The 27,106-nt window shown below is 39.5% G+C and overlaps 1 protein-coding gene across 2 annotated transcripts in view; it reads right to left on the bottom strand.

Annotated features, from left to right (window-relative positions):
• Positions 1-79: 79 nt before the first annotated feature.
• ptprq (protein tyrosine phosphatase receptor type Q) overlaps positions 80-27,106 on the bottom strand; it is a 78,198-nt gene continuing 51,171 nt past the window's right edge. Inside the window, exons 33-58 of one of the 2 annotated variants that reach the window (XM_056235974.1) lie at positions 20,919-21,230; positions 20,529-20,804; positions 19,973-20,124; positions 19,741-19,882; positions 18,435-18,716; positions 17,986-18,309; positions 16,967-17,085; positions 16,698-16,884; positions 16,380-16,621; positions 15,969-16,035; positions 15,723-15,881; positions 14,998-15,217; positions 14,827-14,900; positions 12,160-12,259; positions 11,916-12,044; positions 11,678-11,722; positions 11,226-11,252; positions 10,869-10,950; positions 10,572-10,662; positions 9,622-9,698; positions 9,378-9,512; positions 8,687-8,812; positions 4,266-4,414; positions 799-934; positions 564-687; positions 80-441 (exon numbers count right to left, since the gene is read on the bottom strand). In XM_056235974.1, the coding sequence (XP_056091949.1) occupies positions 404-441; positions 564-687; positions 799-934; positions 4,266-4,414; positions 8,687-8,812; positions 9,378-9,512; positions 9,622-9,698; positions 10,572-10,662; positions 10,869-10,950; positions 11,226-11,252; positions 11,678-11,722; positions 11,916-12,044; positions 12,160-12,259; positions 14,827-14,900; positions 14,998-15,217; positions 15,723-15,881; positions 15,969-16,035; positions 16,380-16,621; positions 16,698-16,884; positions 16,967-17,085; positions 17,986-18,309; positions 18,435-18,716; positions 19,741-19,882; positions 19,973-20,124; positions 20,529-20,804; positions 20,919-21,230 (3,815 nt within the window). In that variant the 3' untranslated portion in view covers positions 80-403. The remainder of the gene's footprint in view (positions 442-563; positions 688-798; positions 935-4,265; positions 4,415-8,686; positions 8,813-9,377; positions 9,513-9,621; positions 9,699-10,571; positions 10,663-10,868; positions 10,951-11,225; positions 11,253-11,677; positions 11,723-11,915; positions 12,045-12,159; positions 12,260-14,826; positions 14,901-14,997; positions 15,218-15,722; positions 15,882-15,968; positions 16,036-16,379; positions 16,622-16,697; positions 16,885-16,966; positions 17,086-17,985; positions 18,310-18,434; positions 18,717-19,740; positions 19,883-19,972; positions 20,125-20,528; positions 20,805-20,918; positions 21,231-27,106) is intronic. The other variant, XM_056235975.1, reaches the window with a different exon arrangement.

The raw sequence follows: 27,106 nt of genomic DNA, 5'->3' as shown, positions 1-27,106 counted from the left end.
ACAGGACATAAAAAACTAGTTTCCTGGCTGCTGAATATTCTTACTTTCTCCACAACACATAATTTTGGAGTTTGATCCATTTTGATTCCATTTTGTTGAATTAGGCAGTGCCTATATTCTACAGTAGGTAGAGATAAAATAATTACAGAAGTTGGACAAGAACTATGGGAAAAAACTTTGATGGATGAGAGTGTCTCCTGGATGTAAATGAGAGATTGTGAGCCAGAGTCAATCCATTTAGGCGAGAATATTTGAGTTTGCTTCTGAATCACCTCTATTCCTCATTTTATCCTTTGCTCAGTGTTTGGCCCCAGGCTCCAAAGTCCCAGCATCTGTGTAGGGTTTTCAGGAGTCTCCATGTCTCCTTCACAACCATCAGATTGACAGAACGCAAGTGTCCCTGTTACATTGTCGTCTCTTCCCACTCCAATTCTACATCACCTGAGAGAACAAACGAGACAAAATACAGTTCCATCAAGACAAAAGAACGACAGAGATCTTTAACCAACAGCTTTAATCGCACTGCACAAGGCATTGATTGTAGCTTGTAGGATATATTTTACCCTCCATCGCATCCAATGAGTCCATCTTCTCCAGAGCGGAGTAATTTACAAACCAAATGGACTGACTGTTTCCTTTAGCAGAGAGCAGATCCAGAGTGCTTTGATGCAGAAACATGTACTGAGCCTGAGAGAGAGAGGCAGATATCAACATCTGAAAAATTATCCTCTCACACTAGTCTACACAACTACTTTTGCAGGATAAAATGAAATCTGTCAGTTTTTTAATGGGGTTTACCAGGTTTTGCACCATGCACATCCTCTCACTGCGCAGTTCTGCGACCAGGCCATATATATCCACAAAGTCATGATCCCTCAAATGCTGAATGAGATGATCCAGGGCTATAAACACCCCAGTCCTGCCCACACCAGCACTGCACATACACACATTAGATATTAATACATAATATCTATAAACATGTTAAACTACAACCATGAAACCTTTTTTTTTTTTTTTACTTAAAATAAAACAAAAGTTAAAGGTGCTATATGTAACTTTTCTTCTAAAATGAATGCTTTTTTTATTGCCTGTGTGTGAAGGGGTTGTAATCACACATTACAATGATCCACTTGTCGGGTTTTACTATTACCTCTGAAGGCCAGTATTCCTATTTCTATGTGAATTCTCCGGGTCGGATTTTCTGCGAAATCCATCGGATGTGACGTGCATGCGCGCTCCCGAGCCTCTCTCCTTTTTATATACAGTCTATGCGACCGACGCCACTGCAGCTGACAACATGGAGTCTGATAACACCAAAAACGACCTGCCTCCAGCACAACACAGACTCCAACACAAACTCCACATAAATATAAAAAACAAAACAAAATGTATCTGCTGAAGCTCGTCAGGCCAAACGTGAATCGGATCGACTTAGGACGAAAGCACGGATCAGACCGTTTGAATTATGGAGAGACCTCCGCTAATTTTATTGTGAAAAATTACAAGTTTTCAGATATGCTGAAATAAATAATGGTAAACTGTAATGAAATAGCAAGGTAAGCTACAACATACATGAGATATGAAATGAATACAAAAGACTGTTCCAGGATAACAAAAAGTAGGTGCTTTAGGATGTAACTTTTATTTTATATACTAGATCTACTGTCTAACGTCACTCATCCCACTACTATCATATTGTTTATACACATTTCCAGACACGTTCAGTACAGTAATGTTACTTCCTACGATCTTTCTGTTACACTGAAATTGTTCAGTCTAGTTCACTAACCGTTTTCTTTATCGTATTATCAGGGTTCCTGCACACTTTTGAAAGTCAAATTTAAGGCTTTTTAAGACCTTTTTAAGACCTGAAGAAATCAAAATTAATACCATACATTAGGGCTGTGCAGTATTGACAAAAAAATATCTTGATATTTTCAACGTTTTGTTGATAATAATTAGATGATATTTTACTGATTGTGTTTTTGTACTGGTGCCATGGCTGGTTTAGGTCTGTGGTTGACAGCTGACTCACGAAGATATTCATATTTTTCATATTCTATGCAGTGGTCAGTTCACAGCAGTGACAGAAATTAATATTTTAATTAAGGGGCAATATTTGCCACCTTAAATTGATTTTTTCAGGGGCATTTTCACCTATATATGGAGATTTTTTCTAAACTTATTTAGAGTTATGCATCACCTCTAATGTCAAATACTATCATTCAAATTAAATTATACGGTAATTATACAATAATACTTAATTATATTATAATCATACAGTACCACTGTTACCAGTCAAATTAAATCATTCAATCAAAAATCCATCTTTGCAGTGCAGAGGTGACAGAAGCGGCATCAGAAGTGGCATTAATATATTTACACTCCATTTACAACTGCATAAATAAAGCTATGAGATATATATTTTTAAATCAATATTCAATATTTAAATATGAAATGATTTCTAATTTTAACATTTTATTTAAAGGGTACTTTAAATATGAAACCGCAGCGGCAAATCACTGTCTTAATAAGTGAGTTGAGGGAGTCAATCAACCGATTCGTTCAAACGGCTGATTCATTCGGGAAAGAAGCAAGTGATTCGTTCAAAACGCGGATTTCAGTCAAGAAATCATCGCTGTCGGTTGCATTGAGACTCTGCTACGGTTTCATTTTGAAATTATAGTCGGCGAAATAAAGGGAAAACAAACAATATTGACAATATTGTGTCTAAAAAGTAACTCAATGTTAACTTATTGTTAATTTAACTGTTGTACAACATAAATATCACACTTGGAATTGTGCACGGGAAAACGGCACTCTTTCTGATGTGATATTCTAATATAAGAACATAATATGATATGAATAATATAAGACAAAAACTAATTTGGGGACATAACAGTTACACTGCACACATCACGCAGTGAAAGCACGAGACAAATGCGATGTCAGCTCGCAGTGCCTCGTACATCGTTAAAACAATGATTACAATATCATAATAGACAATACACATCGCACACCATACGCACATAAAGAATGAACTTACAACTGAACTGACATTTACGACCTTTCTTCTCTTTCTCTCCTCTCGCGTGCAGGAGACAGTTATGCTGCCGCGACTCGCGAGTGACGCGAAATGTCACGTGAACTAGCAAATCCACAAAGATAGAATAATAAATAAATAAAAATACGTACGCTAATTAGATAGTTTTAATTTGGAAATCTTTTAGATATGTCTAAATCAAAGTGTCATCTAAAATTTAAGACCTTTCATAAGTAAAAATAAGACTTTATAAGACTTTTTATGGCCTTAAATTTTAAAAATCTAATTTAAGACTTTTTAAGACTTTTTAAGGATCCGCGGGAACCCTGATTATACATTCACCTATGTTGACATTGCTGCCTGATTGTGAAAGATACACGAATAGTTAGTGAAATGCCTAATGCTAGATAACACCACATGTCGGCTAAATGCAGTCAATGTAACGTTATCATGGTACGAGCATGGAGCATTAGTTCAACGTCAAGCTGATAAAAGTAGCCTATTATTGTAACGTTGCAGTGGGAGTTTACATGAGTTTCCAGCATGTTGTGTGATGCTTTCTCCGGTGTGTTGAAAGTCTCAGTGTGGCCGGTACCATGAGCGCTCGCTCTTGTGTTCGAGCACGCGCAAGAGCACGAGCGCTCTTGTAAAAATTGGTTGCAATCTGAAACATCACAGATAGAGGCCGCTAAAAAATACATATAGCACCTTTAACTAAAATCAATTTTTTTTTGTTTCAGCTAGTTGCTGAGGAAACATTTCTTATTTAAATTTAGTTTATTTTTGTGTACTAAAAATGAATAAAAAAATGAATAAAAACGATATAGACACTGAAAAAACACTGGTCAGTTTTGTAGAAGCCTATTTTTGCTTCAGATAAATAAAAAAATTAAATAAAAAAAGATAATTGTGAGTTTAGAAATAAGAATAGTTTAAAATAAAAAAGGCACATTGTGAGACAAAGCGGAAGTAGAGAGACAATTATGAGAAATAAAGTATATTTCACAATTTGACTTATAACTACTAAAGACACATTATGACATATAAAGTTGCAAATACTAGAAACATAGTTGCAGTTGCGAAAAATAAAGATATGAAGTTATAATTAGCTTAATCTTTTACTCTGAGGCAAAAACGGGCTTCCATGCAGTCCGAATCAGCTCAAACATAAAAATGGAAGCAGACTGTAGAGAAAAGCTTCAAGACCTCAGATAGCACACACCTGCAGTGGACAACGATGGTTGTGTTTTCATGGCCTCTGTTGGAGCGGACCGCTTTGACAAATTGGATGAGTGTGGAGCTGGACTCCGGAACGCCATGTTCTGGCCATGAGGTGTAGTTGAAATGGTGAACAATCATGTAGTTGCCATGCTGGAGAGAGAAAGAGAGAGAGAGAGAGGAAGGGTTAAATGTGTCCTTGGGGACTAATTATCCATCTAACCACCCACATCTGTGTGTAGGCCTGTGTGTTGCTGTGCATTGTTAGGACTCAGAGTAAGGCCACAAATATACTCAAGTATGTATCCACAGACCCGAATACTCAATCAACACATGCAAGCGTGTCAAAAAACCTCATTACCCCAGGAGCAGCAAAGTTCCGTTTCGAGAGCGGTAACTCTACATTGCATAGCAACGCTGCGGGAACTCCTCCCTTCTCAACTTTTGTTGAAATCTTATGGGCTAACGCTAGCTTGGAACAGCTGGGCAATTGTCGCAAAGTAAGCAAATACTGATAGGCTCGAGGGAAGTATAAAATGCATGGGCGCAACAATTGCGTCAGAATCTCTTTCTTCACGATGCCATCGTGAAAGCTGAACCAGGAGGACTAGGAATCTTTTTCACTAAGCATCCGATGGCTTCAACTTGCCAGATTTGTGCGGGCCCCATTGACCCGCCCGACGAACATGAGTTCTGCGTGTTTATATTGTGTCCCCTGTGTTCCTGTAGGCGACAAATGCAATGTTTGTGTAAATGCAGTGTCTGTTTGTGTGAGTTCCACAATAAAAACACATATCCCTTCACAAAAAGAGCTTTTTCCTCCTCTTACAGCCTACACTGTCACTCGCCCTGCATATCCTCCACAAGCCGTTTCCCCGTCAGTGCTTCTAGCCTCGCTGGGGCGGGGCTCCAATCAAAACAGGTCGCAAATGGCAACGGCGGCCGTAGAACTAACGCGACCACTATGTCATTTCCTAGACGCGTGGAGGGCTATTCCGGGCGTTTCACCGTGGCTACTGGGAATAATTCAACACGGATATTCTCTTCAGTTCAGACACAGACCACCCTGCTTCAATGGCGTGGTCCCATCACTGACATTGCCCCAAAACGACAGGAAGTTCACAGTCTGCTCAAGAAAGGAGCGATAGAGCGTGTCCCTCCGAGCGAGCAGGAGAGCGGATTTTACAGCCGCTATTTCGTGGTGCCAAAGAAGGATGGAGGACTCCGTGCGATTCTGGACCTGAGACCCATCAACCGAGCAATTCATAAGCGAGCGTTCGGGATGACAACACCGAAGCAGATCCTGGCACTTTCTCCGATCAGAACGAGCGTAATGCGCATTTTGAATTATCTGGACGATTGGCTGATTTTAGCTCACTCAAGGGATGTGCTAATCAGTCATTTGGAAATATGCGGCCGCTGCAGTTTTGGTCCCGAAAAGTTTAGCAGTTTCTTCAACAGAGAGTACATTTCGTCCTAAAGAACATGCGTTAACTCTCCCTGCACTTGAAAATTAATTATCCCTTTGAAATGCAGGGGGGAAGTGACAAACTGCAGTCTGGACCCTAATTGTATTGTCTTTAATACCCAGCGGGACTGTGTGCACTATCGCCATTTGTTTATTCGCAGCGTTCTGGTGCCATTGTGTGTCATGAACGAGTTTGTGGTCTGTACTGCGCATGCGTGGGCTTGGACAGAGTCTGAGTGGCTCATCACCTCTAAGGGATCGATAGCTCCCCGAGGTGATGTTATAATGTGTTCTGTGAATATGTTTTGCAAGTTTTTTGGGGGCATCATGTTTTGCAACATTCTCTGGGGGTACAGTGAAAACTTTATTGAATTTTGAACATGAAAAGTGCTTGTGACTAGTGGGTGGGTTTGCACCACTGCACCGTGTCTTTTCCCTTTCAGCGCTCTGCATCCCCTGGCCCAACCGGGCGCTGTTTTCCCCACAGAATATCTGTTGTAGTGTTACAAATTTATTAATGTTTAATTTAGATTCCAATACAATAGTATTTTATATTGAGAAAGTTCATAAATGATGAGATCAGGAAATCTCTGCAAACAGTAGGGGTTCCCAGCGGGATATTCCTGACTGTCCTGATCTCTCTGTCACCTTTTGTCTTTGAGTTTCTGTCTCAGTACGAGAACTCCTGCCCGTCCTGTTCTTGTGTCTCAGCGTTTGAAGAGTCATGCTGAGCAGGTTTGAATAGTCATGCTGAGCAGGTTCCAAAACCTGTATACCTCATTTACATGCTTTGTTTCAGAGTGTCTCCCCCTCGATGTAACTCCTCCCCCTCTAAATGTATAAACTACAGTCTGTATTTTATTTTAGTCAGACTTGGATGGAAAGACTACAGCAACGCAACAGCTCATGTTCTCAATAAAAGAATCCGACTTAAGATACAACCAGAGTCTCCTGGTCTTCGCTTCTGTGTTCCTAAACTTTAGAAGAAAAAGTTCACAACACTGTGAACAGTGGAACTCGTGACTTGTCGAACACTTAATGACTGAGGGTCGGGAGCTAGCAAACTGAGGGGCTGTTGACTCCCTTCCCCGGGGAAGACCCTGTCAAACTGCCTTCTTCCTCCTTGCTCCCTGAAGATGGGGATGAGGAGGTCTGTCGGGGTGGCAGAGTTGGTGCAGTCTGCATCTTTCTCGGCATACAGAGTTGCAAGGCCTTATCTTCCCTCTTTTTCTCTCCGCATCTCTTTTGCATCAGTGTCAGAGCTGAGCCAAAAATGCCCTCTGCAATGACCGATGAGTCCAGGATGGCTTCTTTTTCCCTGTCAGAGAGATTAGCCAGATTAAGCCATCGTCCTCTCTCTTGGATGACCATTGTGGCCATGGCTTTCCCAGCCGCTTGAACCGCGCATCTCTGAAGACGCAGAGAGTGATCTGTGACAACACAGATCCGCTTGATATGCAGTCAGCAGAGAGAGCGCGTTCATAGCCCTGACAGAGAGCGCGACTGCTTTATAAGCGTGTTCCGTCTTACTCGACTGGAAACGGTCAGCTTTAGATGGCAAAGTCGGATTTGCAGCCGCCGTGCGCTTTGGTTGCAAGTGCGCAGCAACTAATGGCTCTATGGGGGGCATTCGGAGAAGGCCTTTCTTCTCCGTTCCCTCCATATCAAGAGCGGAGCCACCCTGCACGGGCATCCTGCTGGTAAACGCCTTGTCCTTCCACGTAACCGCGACCTCCTCCAGGAGCTCTTGGAAAAAAGGAAGGAGCTTTCGTTCTGGCCGTTTCGCACTCGGCAGCTTCTTACCCTCATAGCGAGACTTTGCAGTCTCTGCTACCACGGTCGGCCACGGAATATTTAGTTTCCCTGCAGTGCGTTTGCACACGTCCTGCAGGTCAACACTGAGAAGCGGGGAGGATGGTGTCAGCCCGCCTCTTCCGTGGATCCCGACACAGCGAGGAGTTGTGCCGGGTGCGCAGGGGGGAGGAATGGAGAGTCCTCGAAGTCTTCCTCTTCATCAGAGTGAAGAAATTCCGATTGCCCCTCTTCCTCGAAATCAAGCGCAATTCCTCGTCTGTGCTGAGAAGACCGGGCAGAGGTATGCACACATCGAGCAGCTCACTCCAGGATAGAGCTGCCGTGGTGGACAGCTCTACAGGAATGGATACCTGCGGAGTGGCAGCTGGCGTGGGGCTAGGTGTCATAAGGGGATCCTTGCCCGACAGGCTAGCTTGGCGTGCTAGCCTGCGACAAAGGCTCTTCGTGGTGAAGCGTGCGCAGTGTTCACATGAGCCGGGATTCTCGATCGCCAATTGACATGCAGAGCAGACCTGGTGTGTCCTTGCATGAAATTTTGTTCCCGCATGAACAGAGTTGCACAGAATCTCCCTCACTAGCCGGGATAGTCTGCATTGCTGCAGCCATCGTAGTGTTGAACAATCCTTGCAATCAGCTGGAATGCGAATCGAAGGAGCCAGGCGAAAAACTGTGTGGTGGCCAGTAATTCGTCCAGAAGTTCGTTGAAAAGTTTCTAGGCTTCTGGTGTGAAGTGAGAAGAGGTTTTTGAAATTTGTAATGACGTTTTGTTGCTCCTCTTATACTGTGGGGTGGGGTAGCCACTCCCAGACACTAAGTCATGTCTGCCAGCCAATTGGGGCTGGCGTAATGTAATAGGGCTTCTGAGGAATACGCGGAAGGGGTGTATCGCATAGTGAAACACCGAAACGTATGTTTGAAAGAGAACCAAGGTTATGATAGTTGGAGACGTTTTCTTTAAATTAAACTGGATGCCATTTAACTGGATGTGTAAATTTAACCAGCTTGCAATGTTGGCAACTTCAACTAACTCGCTCAACAAGATTCTCATAAACTGTTGCTCTGCTATGACAGTAATTGAACTGAAAGATAAAAATGACAATGTAAAGACAATGCTGACAATGTAAAGATGCACATCGTTTTACCCTCTCCACTCTGAGCGCCCGGACTGTCCAATCAGGGCGCACGTCCTCTGTGAGTTTAGTGATTATGATGTCAGCAAAAACAGTGACGGGTTTATTGTCCTCTGGCCAGTACTGATGACAACGGATCTGAAACATACAGCCACATTACTTCAGCATTATATATTTCAGCAGATCGCTGTCAAACCTTCACATTTATTTAACTGTGTTTTGGATGTAAATTATTAATATGGACTTAATTAATTACTTTTCAGGTAAAATGAAATTAATATGGATAAAAGTCTTAATTAATTAACAGTATATTATACATTCTGAAGAGTAAAAATAGTGCAAAAAAAGTGCATTGTGCAAATATATAAATTATTATCAAATCAAATCTGATATTATTACTGTTTACTAAAGACGTACTGGAAATTTCAATCTATTAACAGGTTTTAAGTTTCTCTTAAGGTTTATACATCAAACAACACTGTAATGGTGGCTAGAAAATTAATAGAAAGCAATTATTTTCCAGAGAAATATTTTCTAAAATTAACATTTTTACTGTATAAATGTGTTTTATACATTAAATAAATAAATAAACAAATAAGTAGTGCCGTCAAATCGATTAATCGTGATTAATCACATCTAATATAAAAGTTTTTGTTTACATAATATATGTGTATATATGTTTTATTTAAACACTCATACACACCCTGCCCTTCTCGAAGCATTGAGTGAGCATGACGATGGTTTTGGTCCCCGTCTCCCAAATCATCCTCCAAAAGTCTGCGACAGTACTAGGCAGAGGACCCTGAGTGGCTATAAACTCATTAGGACACAGATAGCCCTGAGACACAGAGACAAGACAAAACAGAACAGGAGCTTAGGCCAATTCAATTAAAGTTGTGCCGCAGTATAAGAGACAGCTGATATGTGGGCCGCTCTCGAGCGCTTACAGAGACGAAGCTGGCATTGATGTAGTCAGACCCCGGCATTCCTGGCTCAGACAGTAACTTCACTCGGTTATTGTTATCTAAAAAAGATGTGTTAAAAGATGTGTTAACAATGTTTGTATAAAGAAAGCCTGGAAATTAAAATTAAAATGCTGTCAGTATGTTCTTACCCTCATGTCGATCAGAACCTGCATGACTTTCATGGAACAAAAATAAAAATATTCGGAGTAACAGACGTTTTTTTCCATATAGCATAAATTATATTGCATCCCAAATGACAAAAAAAGCTTTATAAAAAGCCATGAAAACTATGTGACATGATTATTTGTAGAAGCTAGTATTTACATTTTTAAAGTTTTTTAAAAAAAAATTTGTTGAAAATTCTCAGCTAAGAACAGCTAAAATTTTGCACTGTTCCTCATGCAAACCTACCATATGTCTTCAGAAGTCTATATACACTACCATATAAAAGTTATCTATCTATCTATCTATCTATCTATCTATCTATCTATCTATCTATCTATCTATCTATCTATCTATCTATCTATCTATCTATCTATCTATCTATCTATCTATCTATCTATCTATCTATCTATCTATCGCTTTGCATCACAGGAATAAATTCTGTTAATAACAGTTATTTTAAATTGTAATAATACTTCACAATATTACTGTATTTATCATCAAGTAAAAGCAACTTTGGTCAGCTTAAGTGAAATGAATGAAATTGAATGATAGAGTAGCACAAAAGTCATATGGGATACGTCTGAGGTGCTTTTATGTCCTTTTTGGAGCTTGACACCATGTAATCATTGTATAGTTTAATTATGGGATACTGCAGCGTTTACATTTTCTTAAATGTCTCCTTTTGTCTTGCACAGAACAAAAAGGTCATACAGGTTTGAAACGACATAAGAGCTACTAACAATGACAGAATTCGAAAATTTTCATACAGGGTTTAATGTTTGTGAAGCGATTTTTGGAGCGATTCCAGGGAAGGTCAGCGTCTGAAGTGGCCAGATCCTGAAGCAACTTCGGCAACTCCTGAAACACACCGTAGAAAAGGTTAAAAAAAGAAAATTAATCAACTACGGAATAGATTTTCTAAAAAGACATAGACCATTGAGCACATAACTCTACGTGCTCAATCAGAATGATGTGTCACAGAAACTCATTTTACAGTTCACTAGTGCTTTCTTTCTCTCTCTCTCGCCCACCTACACACACACACACTAAACACTGAAACTTACAGCAAACTCCTCCTGAAACTTGGCATTGTCATTGGCACAAAGATCTTCCACATGCTGAAGAAATGATTTCTTACTGATTGGCCTGCAAATGTGTTTGAGAGCAATAAAGAGAGCATGAAAATACCCACAAAATCATAAATAATCATCATCTTTTGAATTAATACCACAGCAACAAGCATTATTTCTATGTATCTAAAGACCTCTAAACAAACCACTAAAGACTAAAGTGCAGGTGGTAAAGGGTAATAATGATCTGTCTTTGGGACTTCCTTATTGAATGATACTAGAGAAATAAATAAGAAAAAAATAGGGAAATGAGGAAAACATCAATCAATCCATAAAGTCTCATTCACTTACTTGAGAGATTTCCTGTAACTTAGCAGCCTGGAACATTAGACAGTACAGAATTATTATGAAATTGGCCTTGGACTGAAAAAAATAGGTTACTTTTTCAAATCCATTGATAAATAAGAAATGAATCTGAGTGAAGTTCACTACACAATCTAATTAGACGAAGACACAAACAGAAAACGAATCGGAGAGTCACTCCGATGATCTTTCAGGCAGAAATACACCAAGCAGAGCAGAACTGCAGAGCAGCATTATGAAACCGAACAGCCACAAATTATGGCAAGGGAGATCATTCTGGCACAGTCATTCATAATAAAACAGATTCAAAGCCAGGAACTAACAGCACAACATGCAACTGGGAAAATAAAACGTTTAAATTTAAAACGAATGAAAATACTGATACAACACATCTTGTAATGTCATGCATCAGCTAAACACCAACATCACTGTCTACTTACTGGATGACAAAAATCTCCTTCCTTCTAAAGAAAAAGGAGGAGTACCTGAGAACAGAGGATAGTGAGTAAGTGTGTTTGGTGTTTGATTGGATTAGTGAGAGTGTATGAGTGAATTAAGGAAAAAATGAATGAGTGAGTGAGTCAATGATGGAATTAGTGAGTCAGAAAGTGCAGACTAAAGCAAATATATCCACATGTAACTAAAGCCCACTGCTTATGTACAGTGTATTAATCTCACCGGTTAATCTTCTCCTCTTTGAGCTCCAGGTCGGCCACTGCAATGAGCTGATCCAGCTTGAACTTTGTCTCGATAATCTCAGCCTCGCGTGGAGAGTACGTCCCACCTTCCTTCTGCCTGCGGTGGATCCTGGGATCAGAGAGAGAGTGAGTCTAGTTGTTAAACCAGGAAAAACCTGGGGCTTTTGGGGAAATACTATTTGAGTATGTCGTTGAGCCTCTATTTACAATAACAATCAACTTACCTCACAGATCCGTAAATAATCAGAATGAAAAACAATGCCAGGAAAAAAGACAGCAGGACACCAAGAATGATTTGTTCATTTCTGGTTAGCAGGCGGTCATCTGAAATCAAAGTCAATATTTATATGTAGCAGAAGCAGTATTTGTTCACAATGAACAAATGCATTTATTTGATCAAAAATCTAGTACAAATATTTTTTTCAATTTAAAATAACTGTTTTCTACTTTAATATATTTTTAATGTTATTTAATCCTGTGATGCAAAGCTGAATTTTCAGCATCATTACTCCAGTCCTCAGAAATTCTAATATGCTGATTTGCTGGTCAAGAAATATTTTGTTATTAAACCTCTTATTATTATCAATGTTGAAAACAGTTGTGCTGCTTAATATTTTTGTGGAAACAGATTAATAGAAAGTTCAGAAGAACATAATTTATTTGAAATAGAGCTCTTTTGTAACATTATAAATGCCTCTGGTGTCACTTTTTTATCAATTTAATGCATCCTTGATGAATAAAAGTAGCAATAATAAGAGAAATGCTAACAGAAATATCATAAGGCAATATAACGATATGAACATTTGAAATGTTTGGGGGGGGGGGGGGGGGGGGGAGTGTATAATAAAAAGTACAATACTAAAGAAAATATAATTAGTAATAAGCAATAAATAAAAACTAAAAGTTTACTGAGTTAAAGTGTAACGTGCGGACAGAGGCGGTCGGATCCATGTGCAGAACTTTATTAAGAGGGAACATCAGAATCGAAGTCAAACAGGCAAAAGTCGAGGCAGGCAGCACAGGTTCATAAACAGAGTCCAGATAACAGGCTAAGGTCAGGAATCCAGGGAAATACAAAGAACTACAAACAGAGAATAATGCTCGGAATGGTACGCTTACACTATACAATACTTCGCACTGAACACAGGGAAAACACGGGCTTAAGACAGGAAAACTTAATCAGCTTAACAAAACACACCTGAACATAATAAACGTAATGAGTCCATAATGAAACATAACATAAAGAGAGAGTGTCCTCCAGAGGCTCTCGAGGGCACTACAGCTGCCGATTGTCACATAAAGAAATATATAGGAATAGTTTACCCAAAAATGAAAAAATCAGAGGAAGTGACAATTAATCACCCTAAAATCGTTTCAAATCTGTATGACATTCTTTCTTCCATGGAAAACTATATATATTTTAAATAATGAAAGTGAATAAGGACTGGGGTTGCCAAGCTCTAAAATTAAAAAAGCACCTTAAGAGTATCATAAAAGTCCATTCGATGGTAAACAATGACAGATTTTTCATTTTTGGGTGAACTATCCCTTTAACTGAATGTACACTCACCTAAAGAATTATTAGGAACACCATACTAATACTGTGTTTGACCCCCTTTCGCCTTCAGAACTGACTTAATTCTACGTGGCATTGATTCAACAAGGTGCTGAAAGCATTCTTTAGAAATGTTGGCCCATATTGATAGGATAGCATCTTGCAGTTGATGGAGATTTGTGGGATGCACATCCAGGCCACGAAGCTCCATTTCCACCACATCCCAAAGATGCTCTATTGGGTTGAGATCTGGTGACTGTGGGGGCCATTTTAGTACAGTGAACTCATTGTCATGTTCAAGAAACCAATTTGAAATGATTCGAGCTTTGTGATATGGTGCATTATCCTGCTGGAAGTAGCCATCAGAGGATGGGTACATGGTGACCATAAAGGGATGGACATGGTCAGAAACAATGCTCAGGTAGGCCGTGGCATTTAAACGATGCCCAATTGGCACTAAGGGGCCTAAAGTGTGCCAAGAAAACATCCCCCACACCATTACACCACCACCACCAGCCTGCACAGTGGTAACAAGGCATGATGGATCCATGTTCTCATTCTGTTTACGCCAAATTCTGACTCTACCATCTGAATGTCGCAACAGAAATCGAGACTCATCAGACCAGGCAACATTTTTCCAGTCTTCAACTGTCCAATTTTGGTGAGCTCTTGCAAATTGTAGCCTCTTTTTCCTATTTGTAGTGGAGATGAGTGGTACCCGGTGGGTTCTTCTGCTGTTGTAGCCCATCCGGTTCAAGGTTGTGTGTGTTGTGGCTTCACAAATGCTTTGCTGCATACCTCGGTTGTAACGAGTGGTTATTTCAGTCAAAGTTGCTCTTCTATAGGCTTGAATCAGTCGGCCCATTCTCCTCTGACCTCTAGCGTCAACAAGGCATTTTCGCCCACAGGACTGCCGCATACTGGATGTTTTTCCCTTTTCACACTATTCTTTGTAAACCCTAGAAATGGTTGAGCGTGAAAATCCCAGTAACTGAGCAGATTGTGAAATACTCAGACCGGCCCATCTGGCACCAACAACCATGCCACGCTCAAAATTCCCATTCTGACATTCAGTTTGGAGTTCAGGAGATTGTATTGACCAGGACCACACCCCTAAATGCATTGAAGCAACTGCCATGTGATTGGTTGATTAGATAATTGCATTAATGAGAAATTGAACAGGTGTTCCTAATAATCGTTTAGGTGAGTGTATAATACAACAGAATACTGAAAGAATGAAAATCTGAGAGGAAAGAGGCTAAATGTTAGTGAGAAATCACAGTAGTTCTTGGTGGATTAATATTGTAAAATTAGTTTGTAGCTACTGCGTCCATACCTGCAGTTCTGACTCTCTCTGAGTACTCAGAGTCGGTGTACTGCCCACGGATGTTTGTCGCCCGAAATTTGAACCTGCAATACAAAAATAAACAGTAAACAACAGGTTAAAAAGATTCCTGGATTAGGATATTTACAACCCAGTTTAGTCGTGTGTGCATATGTCTCTCACACATAATGTGTTTTGGGTTTGAGGGGTCCGTTGCAAAGAGTCTTGGCATCTTCAGACAGGCAGCCCTCGTCTGCTCCTATGATGTACGTGTTAGTGTTTGTGCTCATGCGCTCTGATTTCTTAAAGCAGCCTGGGTTCAAGAAGCCCTCGTCGGTCAGGTACGGAGCGGTAGGTTGGTGGAAAACACTCTTCCAGTTGGACAGATTACCGTAGTCCATCACTGCATCAACATTAGAACAGTTTAACAATAAACCCTTCAATAAAATCATTTTAATACACATTTGATAAAAAAAAAAAAATTGTTTTTAAATACATTTTTTACATATTGTACTGTACAAACATACTCTGTTCACAACACAACGCCTTTGTGTGTGTAGCTATATATAGCACATAAATTAAAGGGTAAGATTAAAAAAAATTGTGATACATTTGATGAACAAAAGTTTATTTGAAAACAGCATTTATTTTAAATTACTTTAATTCTTTTGTAACATTATAAATGTCTTTACTGTCACTTTTGATCAATTAAACGCATCCTTGCTGAATAAAACTATTCATTTCTTTTTTTTAAATCTTATAAACATGGCTTCTTATAAAAAGTGCTTGTCATTATTGCTGTATAGTGAATTGGATTTGTTTTTTCCAATAATATGTGTGTGTATATATATATATATATATATATATATATATATATATATATAGTGTTAAATGTCAGATTTTAATACCTGCTGGTTCAGAAACTATGACCTGGACTTTTTGGATTGGTCCATGGTCATCAGTGAAGAAACATTCAGGCATCTCGATGGTAATGGTCTTGGAGGTTGCGATGACAACACCTGCATTGTTCAGAGCAGCCAGCGGCATCCTTGTTGGCTTGGGTGGTGCTAAATAAACCCATCAGGAACTTAAAGTCACAGTCACTTCAACAAAATAGAGCAGCTGATTTACTCAAGTATTATGTTTTCCCATACCTTTCACACCGGTGGTGACATGAACCTCAGAACTTGGGCCTAAACCTGCTCCATTCATGGCTGCTATCTGCAACAAGTAGAAAACAAATGCATTTGGCCTAATTGTGAAAGTCAACAAACAACTGCAATTACCATTTTGTGCAAGCAATATTTGAGTTCTAACATGATTAAAAAGAGTGATGCAAATATTGCTTTCCATTTTTGGTGATGCATTCTCTGTAGTTACTTAGATACGATTTTAAATAGCTGCCGCTAGTGGTATGGTAATATTAGATGGTATTAGATGATAAACGTACCACAGTTCAGTATGAAAAAGAAAGAGACCAGTGCTTGCTGGCGAAGAGGCTGGAGTTAAACCAAGCAATCAAACCAAGTATGAAAACACCAACAAAGTTGGTTTTAGTTTCCTACCCTTATGCTGTAATTGAATCCACCCTTCAGTCCATCTATAATGGCCGTCATGGTGTTATTAGGGTTGCTGATCACAGACAGGCTGTTGATGTAGAAATCCAGTTGTCCGTTGCGGTAGATGGCGACGTGGTAGGAACTGATGTTTCCGTTCGGCTCATCCGGTGGAGAGAATGTTACATAAACACGCGTCACTTCCTCAGGAATGACCGTCAATGACAAATTTTGGGGAGGATCTTTGGGCTCTGGAAAACACAACCGTGAATATCACAAATAGCGCAAATTTGTATCTGAGAAACAAGCATGCTCAAACGTCCTCACCATCCTCCAGCGTTCTGGCGAGTACGGGTTCAGATGCTTTGCCGTCTTTGCGAGCGTTGGAAAGCTGCCCCGTGAAGGCGGTGATGGTAATAGAGTACAGGGTAAATGCAGTCAGGTTCCCGACAACCACCGTCCTGATCTCCTCTGAATACCGCACTAAGCTAATGTTATATCCCGAACCGTCCAACTGCAAGAGAACAAAGAAAAATTGAAGTAGAAACTATCAAAAAGTGAACAGATGAATAAGATTTCTAAGTTTATGAACTCACAGCAGTGATGTCAATGATGTATGAGGTGGGCCCTGAGATGACCAATGGTTCATCCCACTCAATCTTTAACCCAGTGGCAGAAGGAACCAGTGAGATGGCACCAGGAGGGGCATCAGGGTCTAGGGTAAAGAGGTAGAGATAAAGAGCTGGGGCTATTTTTTTGTTGTTGTTGTTATGCTATATGTATGTGACAACCCAGAGGAACATTTTATTGCTCAAAAGCTCAGGAGACTTAATGAAGGTTCCCTTTAAGCTACACGTGTACACAGTCATGATGCTCTTTGCAGAAGGCAAATGCTCAAAAATGTGTGGAACATATACTGATCTTGAGATGTCTTCAATCAAAGCTAATGGATTGGGCAGTGCTTCAACAACAGTCTATTGATTTGCATACTGCGGAAATCTCATAGAAGCGTCAAAAACAGAATTGAAAGATAAATTATGTATTCCAAACTCAATGAAGGTCATGCACAGAAGTCAGGTCATGCATTATTAGTTTCCTTTCTTACTTTCTCTCATTTTCTCAAAATAACAAAAGTAAAGTCATTAACAAAAATACTGATACATCAAGTTTTCTTGCTGATTATTTTGGGAAAACAAGAGATATAATAATGTATGACCTCTTGATAATGTTTTATATCTTTTCTACACATTTATATAAATATATATTTATATTTATCAATTAATAAATATATATTTATATATTTACATTTTTTCAGAAACTATAGACAATTACATATAAAATATAGAGACTATAGAAGACTGTAGACTAAAGACTATAGAATCCAAATTAAAATGGTTAGTGCTTTGAAAGAATGTAATTATAAATGTTGTTTGATAAAAGTTTGAGATCTGACATTGTTGGGATCTTTTTCTCAAGGGAAACATCTGAGAAGGAGATTCATGCTAAATTCTCATGTTGCCGTCAAGGAGAAACATTTGAGATGAGAACATTTCTAACTCATTTGTGATTCTGTTTTCTTATGAGAATGTCTATATGCACAACAGGTGTAACGTACTTCCTGCGAGCGTCTGTGTGTGGATCCACTCTGAGGGTTCTCCGGCCCCTGCCCTAGTGAACGCCACCACTCTCATACGATACTCTCTATATTTGAGCAGAGGGGAAAGTGTGACTCCGCTGGTTTGTCCTTCAACCCACTCCACAAGTTCACTCTCCACGCAGGACTCCGCGGGCTGATTTTGCTCGCAATTTCTTGCCAATTGCTTAATTTCTACATTAAAACCCTGCAGAAGACCAGGAAGATGGACAGGACGTTGCCAGCTTAGAGACACACTGTCAGAGGTAACGTCGATTATGGTCAGCGACTGGGGAGGACCAGGAACTGCAGAAAGAGAAAGAAACAATCTGCATGATCATTTCTGTTGCATAAATGGTGCAGAGCTAGTTGCATGCCAAAGTACTTAGTTTTTTTAAATTATACATATGAGCAACCAAATGACACAAAACCTGACTCTGGTGGAGTGTGTGCCGTGCAGTTGGCTTCCTCCCCTATTCCGGCTGAGTTAACTGCAGCCACGCTGATGACATAGAAAACGTCAGGCGACAGGCCAGTAAAAGTGTGCGCCACTGTGTATGTGAGTGTGAGAGGATGGGCCTCCTCCTCCAGATCGCCAGAGCGAATGAGGTAGTGCAGAATCTCTCCGTTAGGATGAATCGGAAGCTCCCATTCCATGTACACTGAATTCCAATCCAATCCAGAGCAGGACAGATTTCCAACTGAATCTGAAACTGCAACATACACACAGACACCACAGATATACTGTATAACAAACGCACTTGAAAATAAAGAATCCAATTTTGAACAAAAAGAACTTTGCAGTCTAATGCCGTAGGTTAAGGTCTTTCACATTTGACATGTAAAAAAAAAAAGAGAAGGAAATACTTATATTAATCATTGATGCATTAAATTGATCAAAAGTGACAGTAAAGTACATTTATAATAAGATTTCTATTTCGGATAAATGCTGTTCTTTTGAACTTTCTATTTATCAAAGAAACCTGAAAAAATGCAACACAGTTTCTACAAAATCAAGAGCCACAAATGTTTTTCAACATTGATATAAGAAATTTGGTCACACTTTAGATTAGGGTCAAATTCTCACTTACTATTACCTATGACTTTTGCCTCAATAAACTCTTAATCACTGCATATTAATAATTAGTAAGGTTGTTGTTAAGTTTAGGTATTGGGTAGGATTAAGGAATGTAGAATGTGGTCATGCAGAATAAGGCATTAATATGTGCTTTATAACTAATAAACAGCCAATATCCTATTATCTTTTATTCGGCCTGTAATCAATCATCTTTCACCCTTGACATCTCCCGCAAACATTCATTTGTGATCTTGTCTCTTCGAGTGACTCTGAGCATTCTTCGCTCCATTGCACTTTCAGTGCACAGCTCCGCAATGCTGCTGCTTTCCATCTGCAAGATAGCTCACAGCTGATGGTGTGCTCAACTGTAACTTCTTGGCCCAGGTAGATGTAACTATTGACTTCGTCAATTTTTTCAGAACTGATATAGATGGAGCTATTCTTGACTTGATGGTTTTTCATCCACATTTTCTTTGATTGGTTCATTTGGAGTCCAACCTTTGCACTAATCCAATTAATATGTATGTTAAAAAGTTAATAGTGAGAATTGAACCCTGAACTAAAGTGTTACCTGAAATTTTTCTTGAGCAGCAAATCAGCATATTAGAATGATTTCTGAATGATCATGTGACACGGACGGATGTGTGAGTGTGTATTACCTGATTCATTGGTGGTAAATATCACAGGCAGGGTGTACTGATCCCCATTTCCTGCTCTAGTGAATGTGCACACACTGATTTCATATGAATTATGAGGTCTGAAGCCACTTAGTTCTGCTTGTGTAGACGCATCTGATGAGTTCTTGGGTAAACAGAGGCATGTGAGTTTAATTTACACACATAGAAAGATCTAAGATCATAATCACACATACACTGTACATAGATGCACTACCTGATATCTGAAAGTGTATGTGTTCAGTTCGAGTATTCTGAATCCGTAGTGCTGGATTATTCCATTTGGCTCCGGACTAGGTTCCCAGAGAAGCCATACTGAATTCGCAGTGTGGTTAAAAATACTCAGATTGCGTGGTGGAGACATTGGACCTGGACACACAAATAGTCCCATAAGACATTAGACAGCTTAAGTCTGCACATTTAATGCAAATTCATTTGTATGAAATTGCAATGTAGGCCATTCAAATTTTTGAGTTCAGAATTCAAATTTCAAAGCCAAGACTTCAATGTTTACATTTCCAAAGATCAAACATCAGTCTTCAAATAAAAATTTCGTATACAATTTTCAAATATCAAACAAATTCCAAAGCAAAAACTTAAATATTTTAAGTTCAACAAAAGTTTAAACTTTCAAAGATCAAGCATCAGCCTATCCAAATTATCTGTTTTAAATGTTCAAATTTTAAACAAACTCCAAATTTCAAAGCAAAGAATCAAATATTTTAATTTGAACAGATCGGTTAAAAGAATAGCAATAAATATATGGCTCTGACCTGCTTCATCAGTATGTAGTGGAATAATCACAGAGGGGCCGACACCTTGGCGAGTAACCGCAGCGATGGAGAGATTGTAAGTTGAAAACGGAGTAAGTTCTGAGAGAATTAGGTGCGTTTCAGAGGTGTAGGTTCTGTTGACGGCCCCAGGACCCTGTAAAACTACAGTGTAATTTATAATCTCGCCATTGGCCTCCACTGGGGGGAACCACGACACATGGATGGAGGTGCTGGAGAGATTTCTACTAGCTCCAGGCAATGGAGGAGAACTTGGGACTGTCAGAACACAGACACACAAAGACACAATCATGAGTATACAACCAATAAGTATGAACCCTCATGCTTTATATACTGTACATGTGCATGTAAAATACAGGAAATGATGAGCACCGTCTTCATCTGTTCGAAGTTGGTGGGTTGCAGTGTGGTTTACAGCTGATCCCGCACCGGTTGCTGGGGTGACTTTTATGATGTAGGGAAAATACTTCCTGAGCTTGGTGAAGAGGTAGATGGTGTCTGTGGTTGTCTTGGAGATGGTGATGTTGACCGTGCGGTTGATGGACGGGTGGGTCGTTCCCGCCTCTTGCAAGCTCAGCTGGTAGAAGACTCTGCCGTTGGGCTCCAGAGGAGGGTCCCAGCTGATCACTACAGCCGTAGAGCTATAGATCGTAGCGGTGAGGTTGTGGACCGGACCACTCGGCACTGCAGCAGGGGAAGGGGGTGGGAGACATACAATTAATATATGTGATGAATGGCCAACAGTTACACTTTAGAATGGGGAACAAATCATTGCAGTCCAAATAAAAGATGTTGTTTTGATGTGGAACCAAGAAATGGAATGAGGCTTTGTTCCCCAATCTAATGTGAAACATGTCTTTGTGATAAAATAAGGATTCATCTCATGAATTTCTGCCAATATTAGGATATATTTCACCTCAAAATCAAAAGAAAAAAATTATTTTACATGAAAACTAAGCCTATTAAAGGACCGTTAAAGGCATAGTTCACCCAAAAATGAAAATTCTGTCAGTAATTACTCACAGGTAGTTTACGTAGTGTAACAGCGCAGTGTTGTACGTCACACGCATCACACACATGACCAGCATCGGCCAATAGTGAGCCTACGTGTGACGTACAACACAGAAGCGCTGCGCTGTTACACTACGTGAACTCACTCGAGGCCCACAGAGAATGAAATGAATAGTTGAATAAAGTCTTTATTTTTGTTTGTTTTTTGCGCACAAAAAGTATTCTTGTCGCTTGATAAACCTAAGATTGAGCCACTGTAGTCACCTCGGACTATTTTAACGATGTCTTTAATAGGGATGTCCCGATCCGATCACGCGATCGGAAATCGGGCCCGATCATGTGGTTTCAGACTCGATCGGAATCGGACGTTACCTCCCGATCAGGACTCGGATATATGTAAATTAGGGGTGTAACGGTAGGCCTACATGTATTCGTAATTATTGAACCGTTTCGGTACGAGGCTTCCGGTTCGGTACGCATACAAACCGATTCCTAGGACCATTTTTCCTGCAGACAAAATCCGCGCTGGCGCGATCACCACAACGTTGCGCAACATCAAATGGCAAACGTAATGAAAGCGGAACGAAACTGCGCTACTCATTATATTGTGCTTAACGGACCATTTATCAGGTCGGACCAGCAACATCTGTGCAGCGCGAGATCAAGCGACACTGTGATAAGAGATCCAGTGAAGAAAACATTTGAATTCGCCACTGAAGTAATAACATCGCTGCGAGATCTAGTGAGAAGCATTCAAATTTCTCTGTTATTAACCGTAGATCTCTATTAGATCAAACAGCGCTGACGTGGGAACCAGGAGAAACATTGTGCCGTGAATGAACATGGATTTAATGTTGCACTTCAAAACTCAAATATTATATAAATAAATTTTAAATGTTATTTTTAATGTGATTACCAAAACATTATTTGCTCCTCCTTCAAAGATTACCCCCATTTATAAACCTGAAAGTTTCATGAGGGAAAACTCAAACTTATTTAAAAATAGTTTTTCTTTTAATAAATAGGAAATTTCTCTGGCATTTCTTTCTTTTTGCTGTATCGTATCGAACCGCAAATTTTGTGAACTGTTACACCCCTAATGTATATTATATTCGCATTATTTTTTATACACTTTTAAAACATTTTTATTTTTTGTTTACATGCCTGCCGGGTATTTTAAGTTGAGGTGCTATTTGTTTTTATATTAGACTTTTTCTATATTTACTGTTGCACTAAAGTCCAAAAGTGAAGATTTTATGTTATTTGTTACTTGATTGTTCAAGCAACCTCACAGAAGTGCTCTGTTTGTTAACAGAGTTGTTGAATGTTAAAATAAGGTGAATTAAATAAAAAATAAGGAACATCCTGGATCTGTTTTTTCTCTCTTCTTTATTCTTTTTTTTTATGTATTCTATAAGTATCGGATCGGGACTCGGTATCGGTAGATACTCAAAATCAAATGACTCGGACACGGAGGCAAAAAAACCTGATCGGGACATCCCTAGTCTTTAATAACTTTTCTGGGCCGGCAAGTTTCAATCCCTTAGAAGCCTATGGAGGAGTGATCCAGCTCTCAGAATTAATCAAACAATATCTTAATTTGTGTTCCGAAGATGAACGAAAGTCTTACGGGGTTGGAACAACATTAGGGTGAGTAATTACTGACAGAATTTTCATTTTTGGGTGAACTAAAAGGGTGAACCCTTTAAGAGGTTTTTCACCGTTACACTCATCATGACGATTAAGCACATTTTCCTCTCCAAATCTCAATAGCCTACTGAAATGTGAAAAGAGTCTCATTACTGCAAAAAACAATGATAACGAATTAAATTGGTATTTAAATTGTAATGTTCATTTGTAAAATAAAATTTAATGATTAATTTAAAGATGATATTCAAGGGTGATATTTTGCATTGCAGTAATGAGAAATTTGGGGATGAGAATGAGCTTAATTGTAAAGAAAATAGTGCCACAAAGCTCAAAACTCATAAAAGCAACAACAATAATAATTAAGAAATAAATACATTTTAATTATATAAATGATCAATTTTACATAGACATTGACAGTTAAACTAATTTATAAAGAAATATAGAAATATATTTCTATATATAAGAAAAAAATGGCACACTGCAACATCAAATCACTCAATGATGATTAAAAGCAGTGAGAATAAATCTTGTATCTTAAACCCAGAGATTAAAATATTCATACTGTACACAAAAAAGCATACAACACACAAATACACATAAATTTCAGCATTCACATTACACACATCTGTAAGTCTGTGGAAATTAAAAATGGTAAATAAACTCCTGCGCGGCACCTGCAAAATTCAGAGTCAAGGTGAAAGATCACAGATATAGGGAAGAATAAAGAATCAGAGAAAGACAGACATGTTGTGTTAGAAGGAAAATCCATTTGGAGCATGTTCTGTGTCCGAGATATTGCTTTGGGCTGTACTGAGCCGCTGAAGCAGGGTGATTCTCCAGTAACTGCAAACCAATCAGATGCAATCACTCACAAAGAACCAAACAGGACCATAGCATCATTTATTCATATAGAACACTTTCAAAATCTCAGACACCAGGGGAGAAAACCTTTATCTATTTCAAAAGGTCACCTCTGCACCATTTTCCCCAAAATCACACAAAAACCATTTATTATGATTCGTACACAAAACCTTGACATATAGATATTGAAATTAGGTCAGCATATCCACTTGCTAAGTATCGCATGGGGACATTTTAATGCTCAAATGTTGCTGTTTCATAGTTCAGGAGACCTAATGGAGTTCTCAGTTAAGTATCAACTTAATGTTTCTTCTAACAGTATATAAAGGGCAAGATTTACTAACTAAGCTGCGCCAGCGTAAACCCTCTTTTGGCGATAAAAAAAACGAGTGTCAGGATTTATTAAAGACACTCAGTAAAAAATTAGCACTGTGAAGGTGTGGACAGGGTTATTTTTGCGGCTGATCTTATTGCATAGGAGTTTCCCTTTCAGACGCAAAATTTATGGGAGGAGTGTATTTAAATGAATCATGCAAGGTAATTTACTAAGGTTTGAGTAAGTAAATTTAATGGTATTGCGCCATTATTTACCGCCTAAAAAAAGAATGTCTTAAACCAGACGCTAATTTGCGCTGCTCTTGGTAGATTGTGTTATGGAAATGATCCGGCTGCTTCAGTGTTCTTTAATTTGCGTGTCGTCAGTAGATCACGCGCAGAACTATTCACTCCCATCCGCGCTTTTATGGAATTGTGCTCTCATGCTAGTTTGCCCTGTTTAGTAAATCTGGCCCCAAATAGACAACTGTTGTCATAGAGTATGAGTATAAAGCTATACAATTTTAATATATCTGTATAGCAACTCTTTAATTATTTGTTCAAATTTGGAAAACTTGAAGAGAAAGTTCATATTGAGTTTATAATGTAGATTTTGGCAAATCTGAGCACATATTGAGACATTGTTGAAATCTCTTTTGAAATTACTGGGCTCTTTTTCTCAGGACAAACATATGAAGCAGGATGCTTTAGCAAAGAAAGTCTCCGATAGCTGTCGAACAAGAAGTTTTATGATAATTCAGATCGACACATTTACAATATTTTTGAAGACAAATATATAACATGCTACATAATGTACCCAGAAACGTACCATTGCAGAAAAAAACAAAAAAAAAACAGCATGTGCTATTTTCTATTTTTCAACAAATCCTGTGAGAGGAAATGCAAGCTGGGATAGTCTGGAGACCATCAAATAAAAGGCTTTGAGATCAGACACACTCAGTCTCGTGGTGAGGGCTCAACAATCCCAAGTTTGCAGCTTGAAGGAAGTTGTCTCCTTTCACAAGACATGCTGAATATGTGCTGTGTGTGTGTGTGTGTATGAGTTTCAGTGTGATTTTTTGGAGCATAATCATTTGGAAAAGTGGTGCAGAGCTGAAGTTCTCCCCTGAGCGTGTGAGGAGACTGACCGTCCTCTAACGTGGTGAAGTTTAGACGGGGGCTGAACACTCCCCCATCACCAACAGAAGTGCTGGAACTCATCCATACACTGTACTCCCGTCCTGCCATCAGATCAGACAACACCAGCCACTGCTCTGAACCCGGAACCCTCTACAGTGAGAGAAAGAGAACCTGCTGATTCACTGCATGACATCAGCATTTTACTGCGAGTTTAAAATGTGCTTATGAGATCTTGAATTGATGTAGCTGTTCTTATGGAGATCGAATCCCCGACCCTTACAGAATGTACTGTGCTGGTTTCATGGTACAAATGGTGGTATTAGATAATAATAGATTTCCAGCTAACAGGGAACATACTCAGAACTTTGTGGCAAGGTTCTCTCAAAGTTATTAAAATTCTTCCAGTAACGTTAAAGGTAGGGTACGCAATTTATTTTTCATAAATACTTTGTTATTCTGATTTAAACTCTCTTCACACAGACAGAGTTGTAGACAGATAGTCACAAAGCACCGCAACAACCGCAACAACAACAACAAGCTTATGTTGCATTCACGCCATGGTGTAACCGTAATTACAAGATGGAAACCCGTGACATTCTACCCGGAGCTGGTCACGTCCTCAGACTCGGATTTATGAGTTTCTATGTCAAACACTATCAACGCCGAAATGATTCTGCAGCAGTCAGGTGGAACAATTGACCGTTCGCAAAAGCCACGCCCCCTAGTTATTGTTACTACGCCCGTCAAACAAATGGTCAAACACGACCATTACAGATTGCCATGACGGGAAGAGGTATACCCGTGCGTGTCAGCGACCTTTTTTGGAGCAATACCTCAGCGATATCCTTCAGATCGAGGCAAAAGGGGTTACAGTATGCAGTGGAGGGATATATTCAAAATATAAAAAAACGCTATGAACTGATATTGTCAAGTAAGCTTCATGCTTTCCCCGTTGCGAGCGTGCACTCCTCTAAACTGTAGTCTACGGGTGCTGCACTGCTAGTGACTGCTGCTCATTTCCCCCCGAGAATATCATGTTAACAACAACCCTTTAGAAAAAAAAACGTAATTCCTTTGTGGATCCTCTTGATCTGCTTTCTCCATGTTTCTTTGACTAATCTCAGTGTCTCGGTCTCACGCACGCTGCATGCGAGTTAACCATGTTCGACACATTTAACTGGGAGTGGGGCGGTCCACACTGTTTTATCCATTGCTCACGTTGTGTTTTTGGCTTTGGAAACGGAAAGAACACAACTCCTCCAGACAATCTCTCAGGGTACCTAGTGTCCGATTTACAAACGCCGTGGGCGCACCGCTTCACCATCTTGCTTGGAGGCAATGTTTGACGGACCTGCTCACATAGTAACCGTTGCTATGATGTGATTGGACAATGGCCATTTTGGGGGAGGGGCTGGCGAAAGGTCAATTAGAGCTCTGCAAGTTGTTTACGTTCATTATTATTGTAATGTTATGTGCTTTGATACATGAGGTAACTTAATGTCGTCTCTTATGACACTTCGCTGAATCTGCTCGGGCTGTGTGCGACCTGCGCGTTTATGTGTTTTGAAGGAGGCGTGGCTTTG

This window comes from Rhinichthys klamathensis, unplaced genomic scaffold, assembly GCF_029890125.1.
Source record: "Rhinichthys klamathensis goyatoka isolate OS25496 unplaced genomic scaffold, OSU_Roscu_1.1 h1tg000436l_1, whole genome shotgun sequence".
NCBI lineage: Eukaryota > Metazoa > Chordata > Actinopteri > Cypriniformes > Leuciscidae > Rhinichthys > Rhinichthys klamathensis.
This window is presented reverse-complemented; position numbering and strand designations above follow the sequence as displayed.